At 43.3% G+C, this 16546-nt stretch overlaps 1 protein-coding gene across 1 annotated transcript in view; it reads left to right on the top strand.

Annotated features, from left to right (window-relative positions):
* Positions 1 to 16546, top strand: part of LOC142908917 (uncharacterized) — a 44767-nt gene that overhangs the window by 17009 nt on the left and 11212 nt on the right. The window contains exons 12-22 of the mRNA XM_076059577.1: positions 662 to 837; positions 3506 to 3573; positions 3752 to 3804; positions 5918 to 6022; positions 6214 to 6317; positions 7546 to 7663; positions 7760 to 7830; positions 9338 to 9410; positions 11899 to 11961; positions 14003 to 14122; positions 16267 to 16374. Coding sequence (XP_075915692.1) covers positions 662 to 837; positions 3506 to 3573; positions 3752 to 3804; positions 5918 to 6022; positions 6214 to 6317; positions 7546 to 7663; positions 7760 to 7830; positions 9338 to 9410; positions 11899 to 11961; positions 14003 to 14122; positions 16267 to 16374 — 1059 coding nt within the window. The remainder of the gene's footprint in view (positions 1 to 661; positions 838 to 3505; positions 3574 to 3751; positions 3805 to 5917; positions 6023 to 6213; positions 6318 to 7545; positions 7664 to 7759; positions 7831 to 9337; positions 9411 to 11898; positions 11962 to 14002; positions 14123 to 16266; positions 16375 to 16546) is intronic.

The raw sequence follows: 16546 nt of genomic DNA, 5'->3' as shown, positions 1-16546 counted from the left end.
CAAACCGACACACCTGATGATGACCGTTTGTGTTATGGTCGAAACGTCGTGAGAATTTTTATTGTTTTATATATTTTATTATTTTTATTGTTTCCTTTCAACGTGACTTTACCGAAAAAGCTAAGAATATGTATCCGTTCATATTTATTACATCGCTAATATTGTCTGCATTCCTTAACTGGATATTTTTAACGGAATGGTTTTCTTTTTGATTTAAAGCTTTGGTCACTGCAGGGATTCATATTCTTGGTTCTTTCGGGTAAAGTCGCCACGTAGAAGGGAAACAATAAAATAATAAAAATATGCAACAATAAAATTCTCACGACGTTTCGACGGCAACTCAAGCAATCATCATCAGGTGTGAACACCACAGCAAGAAAAAATTTTCACCGCCACTTATTCCAAATGTTCTTGCTGTGGTTTTCACACCTGATGATGATTGCTTGTGTTGCCGTCGAAACGTCGTGAGAATTTAATTGTTTAATATTTTAATCATTTTATAGTTTCCCTTCTACGTGGCGACTTTACCGAAAGAACCACGAATAAGGAATGGTTTTCTCTTAGCCTTTTTGGAAAAGTCTCAAGCTTTTTTCACTGTATCTGAACAAATGCAGCGGGTCACCCGCCTCATCGATTTCATCATCGTACGGTCTGAATGCAGGCTGGGATGCAAAACGCGGAGAGAAGTTTTGTGGAGAAGGAGCGAGAGTTCACCGCAAGCACCGCGGAGCTGCGGCTGTCGTGCGACAAGCTGCAGCAAGAACGTCGGGACCTGAACGTGATTGTGCAAAACCTGGAGAAGGCAAACGAAGAGTTGACAGCAGCAGCCAGCCAGAGGCAAGTGGTGAACTTTTACAACACGGCACGTGTCGCGTGCCGAGACGTTATTCATCGATTTAAAGCGTTCGTGACTGCAAGGATTAATTGTATTAAATAATAAAATAAAATAACACGATAAAATTCTCACGACGTTTCGGCCACAACACAAGCGGCCTTCATCAGGTGAAGGGACGAGACTGCCTCAGCGCTCCAGCGCTGTCCTCCAGACATTCTCGTCCCTTCACCTGATGAAGGCCGCTTGTGTCGTGGCCCGAAACGTCGTGAGAATTTTATCGTGTCATTTTATCAATTTATTATTTTATTATCATTCTACGTGGTGGTGACTTTACCGAAAGAACCAAAGAAGACATTAATTATCGTTGCGTCGCTATTGTCACGTACTACGCTGGTTGATGCAGGAAAGCCCCACGGCGGTGTTCTTCACTCATTTTCAGAGGTGGCGGAGGGCGAGGGCGGGTCGGGGGGGGTGGGGCACGTCCGCCGATAAGACACGGTACAGCGTGAGGGCCGCCACACGTTTTAACACCGCTGGGTTTGACAGCAGCACACGAGGACGACGACGACGACGACGATGGGGAGGTGATTTCAGATCTGGGTATTGTCAGGGGCCGCACAAGAGGCCACCAGGGGCCGCTCGTGGCCCGCCGGCCTTGCAGTGAAGGACACTGCCCCACAGTGTTCACGTTTAGAAGGGGGTCTGCAATTGTTTTGCAGTAGGGGGCGACAATTGCTTCGTGTTTCCCCCAATTAAGTTATTAGCGAGTTTTCAAGTTTGTGAATTGCAGACGTTGGGAGCTACTAAGGAGAAGGCGCTGCATTGCGTAGAACATCTCTGACTGTTGTGGTATCTGTAAAGCAAAACAAATACAGTACAGTTTAAATTTCCATTTAAAGCTTTCGTGACTGCAGGGATTCATATTCTTGGTTCTTTCGGTAAAGTCACCACCACGTAGAATGGAAATAAAATAATAAAAATAAAACATAAAATAAAATTCTCATGACGTTTCGGCCACAACACAAGTAGCCTTCCTTAGGTGAAGGAACAGAACTGTCGGGAAGACGGCGCTCGAGTGAACACTGCTAAGCTTGGCAGTGTCTTTTAAGCTGGGTGGGAGGAGCAGAGCCCCTTGACGAAGGAGTTTACATATCAACAGAAGGATTTAGCATTGAAGTAGCTAAGTTAATGTGTTGGATTAGCATGATGTTAATGTGAGGAATTAGCATGTAACTGGGAGATTAGCAGGATGTTAATGTGAGGAATTAGCATGTAACTGGGAGATTAGCATGATGTTGATGTGAGGAATTAGCATGTAACTGGGAGATTAGCAGGATGTTAATGTGAGGAATTAACATGTAACTGGTCACGGTAGTAGCTATGTTAAAGTCCGAGTTTACATATCAACAGAAGGATTTAGCATTGATGTAGCTGTGTTAATGTGTTGGATTAGCAAGATGTTAAAGTCAGAAATTAGCATGTAACTGGGAGATTAGCATGATGTTAGTGTGAGGGATCAGCATGTGACTGGTCACGGAAGTAGCTATGTTAAAATCAGAGTTTACATATCAACAGAAGGATTTAGCATTGAAGTAGCTGTGTTAATGTGTTGGATTAGCAGGGTGTTAAAGTCCGAGTTTACATATCAACAGAACAATTTAGCATTGAAATAGCTGTGTTAATGTGTTGGATTAGCAGAATGTTAAAGGCAGAATGTTAGTGTGAGGGATTAGCATGCCGGTTTATTTTTTCCTTGTTTCAACGTTAGCACCACGGAAAGCGACGAGCTTTGTTCAGACGGACGAGTCCATCATTGTTCGGAACGGAGGAGGGGGGAGAGGGAGAAGCAGCCACGATGCGCTGGGTCTGCAATTATTTTGCAGTAGGGGGCGACAGTTGCTTCGTGTTTCTCCCAATTAAGTTATTAGCGAGTTTTCAAGTTTGTGAATTTCAGACGTTGGGAGCTACTAAGGGGAAGGCGCTGCATTGCGTAGAACATCTCTGACTGTTGTTGTATCTGTAAAGCAAAACAAATACAGTACATATTCTTAGTTTTTTCGGTAAAGTCACGTTGAAGGGAAACAACAAAATAATAAAATATATATAAAACAATTAAAAATTCTCACGACGTTTCGACCATTACCCAAACGGTCGTCTTCAGGTGTGAAAACCACTGCAAGAAAATTTTCTTGATATGTGGTTTTCACACGTGAGAATTTTATCGTTTTATATTTTTATTATTTTATTGTTTCCCTTCTACGTGGTGACTTTACCAAAAGAACCAATAATAGAGTACAGTTTGTTCACCGATGCAGTTTTCTGCATCGTTTAATCTGGCTTCTGCCGCACATCACGAACACAACGTCCGCGTGACGATTATCCGAACCGGTCCCGGGCCTCCACTCAACTCGGCCTCAAATGAGTACCCTGGTGCGGTGTGTGAACATCGCCACTGGGGAGACAAAGGCGGCCGGGCGTGGTGCTGGCCACCCACCCCCTCGTGTACCGTGCCGGCCTTCAATGATGCTCGCGAGCAGCACTTGACCCAACAGTCTGTTAAGGCTACACGGGGACGATTTTCGTCTTGCATTGATTGTGTGCTGCGTTGCGTATGACATTTTTTTAAACAATTAAATGAGGCAGATGTCTTGTTATGTTTTTTTTTATCAGGCGCAGCGAAGAAGCTGAGATTCGTAGCAGGCTTGAAAGAAATATTCGTGAAAAAAATACAGAAATAGGTAGGCAACGTTTTGAGAGTGTCAGTGACCATTGCGAGTGTTAATTATTTATCGCACGTGCGACATTTGACCTCTATCAGGAGTGTACATTGTTAACGTCTGTTTAATATATTTTCATCGTTGTCCAACGTTTATTGGTAATCCTTAATTAATATTATCACTCGATTATTATTTTTAGATAATTTGAAGATTGCAAGCGACAATAACGACGTGAAACATCGCGAAACGCTGGTGAGCACATTTCAATGTCGTCTATCGCAATATCAGCCAGAAGAGCGGACGACGTTCAACGTCGCGATTGTAGTTCACAAGTTCATTAGCCAAGTAAAGCCCAATGAGCCAAAAAAGCTCCTTTGTCAATGGTGGCTCAGCAAATCATTCTATTTGAACAATTACACAGGTTTACATTTTTAAAATAAATCAATTAGATTGTACTATTTACATTCACATTTGAAACTTTTGTGATCTTAACAGTCGGTTTAGGTGAGGACAGAGATGACAGAGTGAAGGTGCTAAGAGACGATGCTAGATGGTTCCAAAGCTTTGTAGCAGCTACATTAAATGATTTAGATTTATCTTCCCACCCGCCCCACTTCTCTGAAATGGTTCAATTTCGTTGGGATTGTTTTCCGCCAGCGAAGTCACCTGCTTGAGCAAGCTATGCAGCGTTGCCGTATTGGGGCTCGCACTTTGTTACCCAAAAAAAAAAACAATCGCTTTTCGATTTATAATAATAATAGGGTTTTTCCCCTTTTTTCTGGCAATAAAACTGAAATCTTTTTACGAGGATTCACGTCACTGCATTAACCACAACACCTGCAGTCAAAATGCAAACAAAAAACCTACTATGATAATATATATGTGGCATTGTCCTTGAAACTCATTGGTCCACACCAAGGGACGGCTTTCTTTTGAGCCTCGACCCAATTGGTGCTCGACAAGATGACGCCAAAAGGCGTACATTGTTTTTGAGCTGTGTGACGCCTTTTGGCGTGGACCAATCAGTTTCAAGGACAATGCCACATATATTATCATAGTAGGTTTTTTGTTTGAATTTTGACTGCAGGTATATTGTGGTCAATGCAGCGACGTGACTCCTCGTAAAAAAAGGTTTCAGTTTTGTTGCCAGAAAAAAGGGGGAAAACCCCTATATTATTATATTTTGGCACTGGCAAAGGAGGTCCAATGATGTAGATGCTCACCCCGAGCCCTCATTACCTTGATAGTGCATTGTCTTTGAGCTGTGTGACGCCTTTTGGTGTCATGTGGTCTAGCACCAATTGGGTCGAGGCTCAAAAGAAAGCCATCCCTAGGTGTGGACCAATCAGTTTCAAGGACAATGCCACATATATATTATCATAGTAGGTTTTTTTGTTTGCGTTTTGACTGCAGGTATTGTGGTCGATGCAGCGACATGAATCCTTGTAAAAAAAGGTTTCAGTTTCGTTGCCAGAAAAAAGGGGGAAAACCCCTATTATATTATTATATTTTGGCACTGGCAAAGGAGGTCTAACGATGCTTTTCGATTTTATCAAACACGGAACGCCGGCCACTGCGTCGGTCTCCGTCGCTGTGCTCACAACGGCCTTTGGGTCGCGTCCCAATATTTTTTGTTTTGCTTGGCAAGGCGTTTCACGTTGGGCTCCCGAGAGGCTCGGGGAGCACGTGGGGGGGGGAGGGGGGAGAGAAAGGGAACGTTCAGACGGCATCCGAGAGCATTTACATTATGAGACCTCCTTTGCCAGTAACAAGATATAGTAATAGGTTCTACCCTTTCAAACTGGCACGAAAAACTGACACCTTTATTCAAGGCATCATGTCTGCAATAACCACAACACAAGCAGTCAAAATGCAAACAAAAGAGACAACTCTGATAATAATATTGGCACTGTCCTTGAATTTGAGTTTTTTGTGCCAGTTAAAAGGGTAAAAACCTATTACTATATCTTGTTACTGGCAAAGGAGGTCTCATAATGTAAATGCTCACCCCGAGCCTTCAATACTCTGATAGTGCGTTGTTTTTGAGTTGTACGCCTTTTGGCGTCTTCTGGTCCAACACCAGTGGAGACTAGGCTCTAAGAAAAGCCGTCTCGGGTGTGGACCAATCAAATTCAAGGACAGTGCCAATATCATTATCAGAGTTGTCTTTTTGTTTGCATTTTGACTGCTTGTGTTGCGGTTATTGCAGACATGATGCTTTGAATAAAGGTGTCAGTTTTTGGTGCCAGTTAAAAGGGTAAAACCTATTGCTACGGCATCCGAGAGCTTACGCCCACCGTGGTGCAATAAACACATCTTGGGGTATCGTAGGAGGTGTTGGTCTCGTGTCGTGTCTTGCGTGAAGGAATCCTTAGACGCGTTCAAACGAGAGAGAGCTTCACTCCAAGAAGCCGTCTGTCAAATGGAACAGCGGATAGCCGCCATGGAAACGCTGAAAAACGAAAGCAAGGTATTTCGAACGTTTCTTAAATCTACGGGTAAAATAATAACCCGCGCAACACTTCCCTGTGAGCGTTATCGTTTGCAAACGCGTGTAGAATTGCGTCAATTGTCGTCGCTGCGGATGCTCTTTTTTGCGCGCACAAATGTGGCAATTCGCGTCGCCCGGCGCCGCATCTTGGGGCGTCGTTTAACTTCCAGAGCGAACTCAACGGAGCGAAAGCAAAAGAGCGCGTCTTGGAGAATGACCTCAGAGACGCCTTGAACGCGGCGAACGTCCTGGAATCAGAGCTGTCTCAGGAGAGGTAAATGTTGGAGCGTTATTTTTCAGCTCGCTCATTCGGGCGCATTTAGGCGTTCCCCTCCTCCTCCCCCTTCGCCCTCTCTCCCTTTTATCGTTTCGACCCCCGGCCGTCCTTCCCCCGAGAGCGGTGTCTCTTCACCTTGACCGCAGCCTGCCACCCCCTGTGGCTCTCAGCCGTTAACAACGTCGTACGACGTCGATACGGTAGAAACCGTGGGATCGCGAGCACGATTCGTTCCGGAAACGTGTTTTGTAATCCAAAGCACTCGCGTATAATCAGAGCACTCGGTACATCAGTTGTGATCACGTGACGCCCGGCAGTACAAAGCGTGTCTACACGTGCGCTGCGCGTATTGCGAGAACCTCGCTCGTTTATCAAGTTAATATTTATTTACAAATGTAGCCCGTCTCGCCAAACACTCGCAGGCCAAGTTACTCGCAATCCAAGGTTTTACTGTACACAGCAACTCCTCTGCACCCGCTGTGGGACGTAAGGCCACAATAAATACACAGGGGTTGATGAAACAAAGTAGTTGTACTAACGTATCCGCGCTAAATTTGCGTTTTGTTTTTTCACCTTCTAAAGAAAACAAATCTGGCCGTGTCTCGCACCCCCCCAGAAAGGGAATCTCGCACCCTCAGGTTGTGAAGAGCCACTGCCCTACAGGGTTATCCGAGTTCAGGAAGTAGACACCAGGGAAGTAGAGTTTATTGAAACGCATGGCATCGACGGGTTAAAGATATAAAACGCCGGTGAATAATCGGCGTGCTTGACAGGTGTCAAGTCCCAGGCAATGTCGTCTGTCTGTGTGTGTGTGTGTAGCTTAAGCGTTGGTTCCATAAATAGCTTTCGGACAAAAAATCGTGAAGCTTTGAGACAGTTTGGCAGTGTGTTTAAAAATCATGGTTTTATTTTTTCTCGGATGAATGCTTGTCAATTGACTCAAACGATAGATAAAATAAAACCTGAAAATAGTAGATATCGCAAACAAGTTCTTACTGATTATAGTATAATGTTACCCAATATCGATGTGTGTGTTTGTTAGCTTTATTGACACTGGGCCAAGGTTTATGGTGCATCAAACATTCCACAGCATCGTACAATGCAGAGAATAAATTGCTCCTCTCTTGGATTTACACAACTGTTGCTTATGGTTTTTTTTTATATCCTGGAGCTAAGTAACCGCGTGTGAAATAAAAGTACCCGAACGATCTTAAATTTTTAACAGAATATGCAGCCTTGACATCAGAAACAGGTTGGGGCTGGTTATTTTGGAAAACGAGAAACTGACCGAGCTGTTCTCTCGCGTGGCGAAACAAAACGAGGAACTTACCGACATCATTGAGGTATTCTGGCTCGGACGTACGCACGATGCACATCTTTGTGGGACATTGCAGACCGCAAAACTGTTTTTACAAAATGATCCACGCTCTCGTTTTCAGACGACAAAGCGCAACGAAGCTGCGTTACAGGTCAAAGTTCAAAAGTTGGAATCGATTAATAAAAACCTAACGTAAGTTCTGATTCATAAACTTCGTTGAAAATTTCCAGCTGTGGTTTTCACACCTGACGACGATTGCTTCTTGCGTTGCAGTCGAAACGTCGTGAGAATTATATTGTTTTATATTTTTATTATTTTATTGTTTCCCTTCTACGTGGTGACTTTACCGCAAAGAACCATGCCCATACATGTGTCTCTCTCTCTGTCTCTGTGTTAACTCTTTCCGCTTATGCGTCTGTATATGTATGTGTCTCCGGTTCTGTGTCTTATCTCTCTCTTAAACGTAATCAACCAGGTAGGGTGTTGACTGTTATGTCAGCCGACATTCTGCGCTGTATTGCATTATATTTCTAAGTTTACTAGGAATTGTTTCTCTTTCATTTGTACCTGATGATGATTGCTTGCTTTGCAATCGAAACGTCGTATGATATTATGTAATTTATTATTTTCTATTTCTACGTGGTGACTTTACCGAAAGAACCAAATAATAATATTAAAGTAAGTTGTTCCTGCCTATTTTTTTGGGGGGGCTTTTCAATTCACAATATTTTCCTTTTTGTGGATGACATACTTTTGTTACAAACACAACTCCCATCTCTGTGAAAGAAGACTCTGGCCCTTTATCCACATGGTAAGGTCTTTATTTCACGGCATGGGTCCACACCTTCATCCCCGCTCTCTCTCTCCCGCAACGACCCCAACTCCGCCTCCCGCCCCCTCTTTTAACCTCTTCCTGGCTCCGCCCCTCGTTGCACTCCACCAATCGTCACCTCTCTCTCACCCTCACCTGCAACTTCCATCACTACCTATGAGATCTTCACTCAAAACTGCTCTGGAGGAGTTGTACACCTCTAGCTGCCACTAATATTCAGTGGCCTAAAATATGGCTCTAGGGTTTGGTGTTGCATGTTATTTATGTAGTTTATTGTAAAAAATTCGGTCACAGTCCCTATGATCACTGTTACATTGCATTTATGGCTTTTATTTTGGTGATTTTGAAAAGTTTATTTGGTTTGGCCATGTTTTTGTTTATTGTAGTACGGAGTTAGACTGATGGCCTTAATCTAAGTTGTATTGTGGTTGTTGTTGTTTGACTTGCATCCCACTGGGATTTTTGCACACAGAGTTGGTGTACGGTGCTATTTCAGGAATATTTTGATGTTTTTTTTCCTGGATTTTCTGTTTGCACAGTCACATAATCACTTTAAGATGTTTTCTTGTTCATGTTTTTTGTTTGTTGTGGTTGCACCTGATTCAAGAGCCGAATGGCTCACAGGGCTATACCAAATAAATGCAAATGGAACTATGGAACCTGGCCTAACCGTCCCACCTGACGCCCACCCAACCCTCTCGCTCTTTTACCTTTTGAATGTTCCGGGCCAATCCTCTTGGCTCCCCGTTCCCTAACCAATCGTCGCGTGGATGTGTTTGCTCCCGCCTTCTTGATTACTCTGTTCCGGGGAATCGTGTGGGACGATCACTACGCCTGCAATGATGTTTTTTTTTTCTTTTAATCCAGGGAAGAGTTGGAATCTGCCAAAACGCAACATCATGCACAGCTTGAAGCCCACGTACAGAAATATACAAACTTGGTAAATACGAAACATAAAACAGTACTCTACGAAGTGCTTTAAATCATTGATTATCATAATGTATTGGTTAGCACACTAGGTTTCCAATCCAGAAGTAGACGGATCAATCCTCTGGTGTGACAGTTGAAACAATGAGGACTATTCTGAAATTCGTCTTAAAAGTGTACCCAAGTTTTGCGTCTCAGTAAACTTGAGTATAGTTTTAAGATACGCACCCTGTATATTTTTGTTACGCAGACTGCCACGTAGTCTATTCTGATCAATTTATGATTCCTCTAGTTCTTTAATGGGGGGCATTACCTCGTTCTCAGTGAGTCGAGGATTTGTAGTGTATAGTGTCGTGTATAGTGTGTAGTGTAGTGTATAGGATGAACATTGAGATTTATAAAGGCACGTGGTGACCCATAAGGTCTGAATTGGTCTGTGATAAGGTAGACACTGATAAGGGCTTGACTGGTATGTAGTGTATAGTGTCGTGTAGAGTGTGTAGTGTAGTGTATAGGATGAACATTGAGATTTATAAAGACACGGGGTGACCGATAAGGTCTGAATTGGTCTGTGATAAGGTAGACACTGATAAGGGGTTGACTGGTATGTAGTGTATAGTGTCGTGTATAGTGTGTAGTGTATGGGATGAACATTGAGATGTATAAAGGCACGGGGTGACCGATAAGGTCTGAATTGGTCTGTGATAAGGTAGACACTGATAAGGGGTTGACTGGTGTGTAGTGTATAGTGTGTAGTGTAGTGTATAGTGTGTAGTGTAGTGTAGTGTTGTGTATAGTGTGTAGTGTAGTGTACAGGATGAACATTGAGATTTATAAAGGCACGGGGTGACCGACAAGGTCTGAATTGGTGTGTGATAAGGTAGACACTGATAAGGGCTTGACTGGTATGTAGTGTATAGTGTGTAGTGTAGTGTATAGGATAAACATTGAGATTTATAAAGGCACGTGGTGACCAATAAGGTCTGAATTGGTCCGTGATAAGGTAGACACTGATAAGGGGTTGACTGGTGTGTAGTGTATAGTGTAGTGTATAGTGTGTAGTGCTGTGTATTGAATGAACATTTAGATTTATAAAGGCACTGGGTGACCGATAAGGTCTGAATTGGTCTGTGATAAGGTAGACACTGATAAGGGCTTGACTGGTGTGTAGTGTATAGTGTCGTGTATAGTGTGTAGTGTAGTGTATAGGATGAACATTGAGATTTATAAAGGCACGTGGTGACCAATAAGGTCTGAATTGGTCTGTGATAAGGTAGACACTGATAAGGGCTTGACTGGTATGTAGTGTATAGTGTCGTGTATAGTGTGTAGTGTATGGGATGAACATTGAGATTTATAAAGGCACGGGGTGACCGATAAGGTCTGAATTGGTCCGTGATAAGGTAGACACTGATAAGGGGTTGACTGGTGTGTAGTGTAAGGTGTCGTGTATAGTGTGTAGTGTATAGGATGAACATTGAGATTTATAAAGACACGGGGTGACCGATAAGGTCTGAATTGGTCTGTGATAAGGTAGACACTGATAAGGGGTTGACTGGTGTGTAGTGTATAGTGTGTAGTGTAGTGTATAGTGTGTAGTGTAGTGTATAGTGTTGTGTATAGTGTGTAGTGTACAGGATGAACATTGAGATTTATAAAGGCACGGGGTGACCGACAAGGTCTGAATTGGTGTGTGATAAGGTAGACACTGATAAGGGCTTGACTGGTATGTAGTGTATAGTGTGTAGTGTAGTGTATAGGACAAACATTGAGATTTATAAAGGCACGTGGTGACCAATAAGGTCTGAATTGGTCTGTGATAAGGTAGACACTGATAAGGGGTTGACTGGTATGTAGTGTATAGTGTTGTGTATAGTGTGTAGTGTAGTGTAAAGGATGAACATTGAGATTTATAAAGGCACGGGGTGACCGATAAGGTCTGAATTGGTCTGTGATAAGGTAGACACTGATAAGGGGTTGACTGGTGTGTAGTGTAAGGTGTTGTGTATAGTGTGTAGTGTAGTGTATAGGATGAACATTGAGATTTATAAAGGCACGGGGTGACCGATAAGGTCTGAATTGGTCCGTGATAAGGTAGACACTGATAAGGGCTTGACTGGTGTGTAGTGTATTGTGTCGTGTGTAGTGTATAGGATGAACATTGAGATGTATAAAGGCACAGGGTGACCGATAAGGTCTGAATTGGTCTGTGATAAGGTATACACTGATAAGGGCTTGACCGGTGCACATTTCCAGCACTAATTGTGTCACCTGACACATTCAACGTTTAAAGACGCCGCGCTTGAATAGTACCTGTCGGTCACCTCGGACAGTTACGCTCGTTGGTCGGTGGCAAAGCGGCCGCACGGTGGCGATGAACGCAGTCCGTGGGAGTGTTTTGCCGCGCGGTCTGTTTTAAGAAGAAGTTTGCGAGCCTCGTTTCAATCAGGAGGTGAGGGTCATCAACCCCCAACACGTCTGTTGCACGCGAACCGCAACAGGTTCACGAGCTGGACGAGCAGCGGGAGGCGCACCGCCGGAAGGACAGCCGCAATGAAAACAAGGTGAGCGCCAAAACGTTTCCGTGGCAACGCATGTATCATTACCGGAGCGTTTTTGCGTTCGATGTGTTCGCCGCAGGTACATGGTGGTTAATGCGGTGCTTGAGACCTTGCAGAAGGTGTCTACTTGGAGTTGGAACATCTTAAACACCTGCTGCTGTAATAATAATAGGGGTTTTTCCTCTTTTTTCTGGCAACAAAACTGAAACCTTTTTACGAGGATTCATGTCGCTGCATTAACCACAATACCTGCAGTCAAAATGCAAACATTTTTCGACCATAACACAAAATGCAAACATTTTGACTGCACGTATTGTGGTTAATGCAGCGACATGGATCCTTGTAAAAAGGTTTTAGTTTTGTTGCCAGATAAAAGGGGAAAAACCCTATTATTAAGGATTCATGTCGCTGCATTAACCACAATACTTGCAGTCGAAATGCAAACAAAACACATACTTCATCATCATCATTATTAAAACACACACTATGATAATATGATGCATTGTCCTTGAAACTGATTGGTCCACACCAAGGGACGGCTTTCTTTTGAGCCTCGACCCATTTGGTGCTCGACCAGATGACGCCAAAAGGCGTCACACAGCTCAAAGACAATGCCACTATCAAAGTAATGAGGGCTCGGGGTGAGCATCTACATCATCATTAGACCTCCTTTGCCAGTACCAAAATATAATAAGAGGGATTTTCCCCCTTTTTTCTGGCAACAAAACTGAAACCTTTTTACGAGCTTTCATGTCGCTGCATTAACCACAATACCTGCAGTAAAAATGCAAACAATAAAAAACACCTCCTGTTGTATATACCCAGAAAAGGTAAAACCTATTCTTGTTATTTTTCATACCAAAAAAAGACACCAACTTTCTTATTTCACTAACACCGGCTGATAAAAAAAATTGTATATCGTATTTCCCGGATTATAACATGGACTCCTCCACCCGTATATTGAACTTCTTTCCCACCGCACATAGCCAACCGTTCTTAATCGGAGGTGCGGGGGAGGCTAAGGACAACCGTGGATAAAGCTTACTGTATTTCATTTAACAGTAAGTTCATATTCTTAGCTCTTTCGGTTAAAGTCACGTTAAAGGGAAACAATAAAATAATAAAAAATATATAAAACAATAAAAAAATTCTCACGACGTTTCGACCATAACACAAACGGTCGTCATCAGGTGTGAAAAGCAACGGCAAGAAACATTTGAAGGAAGTGGTGGTCCACATTTATTTATTTATCTCCGGACGGTGTTTTATTTATTTAAGCCATCTGGCTGCCATGAGAGATTCGTTCATGAGGCTATCCACATATACAAGCACAGAGACAAGTTCAACCGAGAAGATGGATTCTGGCTTAGCAATCATTGGAAGGATTTGATAAACCATTTCAGGTCTTAATTGATTGTTCACGCTTATGGTGGCTTTCAGACAGCATTCATTAATTTTTCGTCTCCCCCCTCCTCTTTGCAGAACATAGATGGACTAGTCCTTCTAAATAAATTGTCAAATCGCTGCGCGTGGTGCTGACGTTTTTTTATAAATAAATACACCGTTTAAAAATAAATAAATTTATGCAAACCGACACACCTGGTGACGACCGTTTGTGTCATGGTCGAAACGTCGTGAGAATTTTTTTATTGTTATATATATATTTTATTATTTTATTGTTTCCCTTCAACGTGACTTTAACCGAAAGAGCTAAGAATATGAATCACTGCAGTCACGAAAGCTTTAAATCAAAATTTAACAGTAAGTTGTTAGTGGTTCATGCCGAAGGTGGCAGGGGTTTTTGTGTGACGTGTGCCGTTGTGAGTCAATGTCTGAAGCCGGTTTACGTGCGATACTGTAGGCGCAGAATGTGTAAGTCCGGCGTTGTTGTTGTTGTTGACTTTATAAAGAGCAGACAGGGCGTGGTGACCTATTAACGTTGACAGCACTTCTAAAACAACCCCCTTTTTAACATCTAAAAACCTAAGCAGTCGTTACCGTGACTGCAAATGTTCGCCCTGACCGAGTTCACTTCACTTTGCAGATCAAGGATTTGGAGTCTGAGATCGACTCGCTTGAGCGGCAGCGGCAGGACGACCGAGCACGCGACAACGCGATCGCGGAGTTAGCGGACTACATGGAGCAGATAAGACACTTGGAGGAGGTTTGCGAAATGAACTTGACAAATGTTGTTGTGATAATTGTTTTTTTACCCTTTTATCTGGCAACAAAACTGACACCTTTTTTTTTACAAGGAGTCATGTTTACATTGACCACAATACCTGCGGTCGGAACGCAAACACCAAACAACAACTCTGATAATGTATGTGGCACTGTCCTTGAAATTGATTGGTCCACACTCGAGACAGCTTTCTTTAGAGCCTCGTCTCACATTGGTGTTGGACCAGAAGACGCGTTCCGACCGCAGGTATTGTGGTCAATGTGAACATGACTCCTTGTAAAAAAGGTGTCAGTTTTGTTGCCAGATAAAAGGGTAAAAAAACAATTATCATATTTTGTTACTGGCAAATGAGGTTTCCAATAATGTATATTGACAAATGTTGTTTACCTCCAGTTTTAGTCTTGGTAAAAAAAATCGCATCGAGTATAATGTATAGTACGTTGGACTTCTTCCGTGCCGTACGTAGCCAACCGTGCTGATCGGAGGTGCGGGGGAAAGACAGCAAATGATGCGTTTCTGTGAGTCTGGATTTCTGTGTGAGTCTGTGGGTTTATGTGTGAGTCTGTGGGTTTATGTGTGAGTCTATGGGTTTATGTGTGAGTCTGTGGGTTTATGTGTGAGTCTGTGGGTTTATGTGTGAGTCTATGGGTTTATGTGTGAGTCTGTGGGTTTATGTGTGAGTCTGTGGGTTTATGTGTGAGTCTATGGGTTTATGTGTGAGTATATGGGTTTCTGTGTGAGTCTATGGGTTTATGTGTGAGTCTGTGGGTTTATGTGTGAGTCTATGGGTTTCTGTGTGAGTCTGTGGATTTCTGTGTGAGTCTGTTGGTTTCTGTGTGAGTCTATGGGTTTATGTGAGTCTGTGGGTTTATGTGTGAGTCTATAGGTTTATGTGTGAGTCTATGGGTTTATGTGTGAGTCTATGGGTTTATGTGTGAGTCTGTGGGTTTATGTGAGTCTGTGGGTTTATGTGTGAGTCTGTGGGTTTATGTGTGAGTCTATGGGTTTATGTGCAAGTCTGTGGATTTCTGTGTGAGTCTGTGGATTTCTGTGTGAGTCTGTGGATTTCTGTGTGAGTCTGTGGATTTCTGTGTGAGTCTGTGTGTTTATGTGAGTCTGTGGATTTCTGTGTGAGTCTATGGGTTTATGTGTGAGTCTGAGGATTTCTGTGTGAGTCTATGGGTTTCTGTGTGAGTCTGTGGATTTCTGTGTGAGTCTGTGGATTTCTGTGTGAGTCTATGGGTTTATGTGTGAGTCTGTGGATTTCTGTGTGAGTCTATGGGTTTCTGTGTGAGTCTGTGGATTTCTGTGTGAGTCTATGGGTTTATGTGTGAGTCTATGAGTTTATGTGTGAGTCTGTGGATTTCTGTGTGAGCCTATGGGTTTATGTGTGAGTCTGTGGATTTCTGTGTGAGTCTATGGGTTTACGTGCGAGTCTTCGTATGTACGTTGAACTTCTTCCGCGCCGTACGTAGCCAACCGTGCTGATCGGAGGTGCGGGGGGGGGGACAGGACAACAACCCTAAACACAACAAAAAGCAGTTAATGCTAAAACTAATAAGAGTGCCATTTATTAAGTAAAAACCTCACCAAGTCTCGAGCTCTTTTCACCGATCACGTAAGAGTTCTGCTTGGAGATCGTTGGCCACGTCCCCATCATCCGTGAGCGTTTTGCGTCCGGTATATCAAAACCGGAGCGTCCGGCCAAAGATTCGCCGCTCACATGAGGGCAATTCATTCGCAGGTTTGCGCAACCTGATTTCCGTGTATTTTCTTGACCCCTCCTTATCAACAGAAGTTGGGTTCGGGGGGTTTCTGCAAACGATCAACGACCTTGGCCTTGCTTCGAAGGGTGCCGGATTCGCAGACAGCCAAACCCACCGCTCATGACGAAGAGGATGCTGCGTGTTGTCGCGTGCGAGCTGTGATTTACACAAGTGCGGTGGAGCCTAATGGTGCCGTGGCAGATGTTACGTTTCTACACGCGGAGCGTCAACTTGCGTCGATGTTATATATATAAAAAAGCGGCAAAGATTTTGCCTTCACGGCATTTCGTAATGAATTTCTTAACCGAGTCAAAATCCGAGGCGCATAGCGTGACCGTTGTTGAAATCTCCCTCTTCCAGATAAGATCCCGGAACATTTCAGCTGAGATTGAGGAGGCGAAAATCAGAGCGGAAGAAACCGCACAGTTCAAAATCACAGAAATGACTGCGGTGGTGGAAGAGTGGAAGGTAACGTGCGGAAGTTGGCACTTCGTCCTGGATACGCCCTCACGTGTGTTTTTAAGCTGCTTCAAAATAACTGCAAAGTTTGTAAAAGGAAAATAAGGAAATGCCTTTTTGTCTTCTGATAGTTCATCGGCAGTGGTGGATTGTAAAATAACTTAGCACGCTCTGCAATGGC

This window comes from Petromyzon marinus, unplaced genomic scaffold (assembly GCF_048934315.1).
Source record: "Petromyzon marinus isolate PM22_M1 ecotype Great Lakes invasive population unplaced genomic scaffold, UKy_Petmar_22M1.pri1.0 PM_G_Scaffold_11, whole genome shotgun sequence".
In the NCBI taxonomy this organism is placed as follows: domain Eukaryota; kingdom Metazoa; phylum Chordata; class Hyperoartia; order Petromyzontiformes; family Petromyzontidae; genus Petromyzon; species Petromyzon marinus.
Note: the sequence above shows the minus strand (reverse complement) of the source record. Positions and strands in the feature narration are given on the sequence as shown.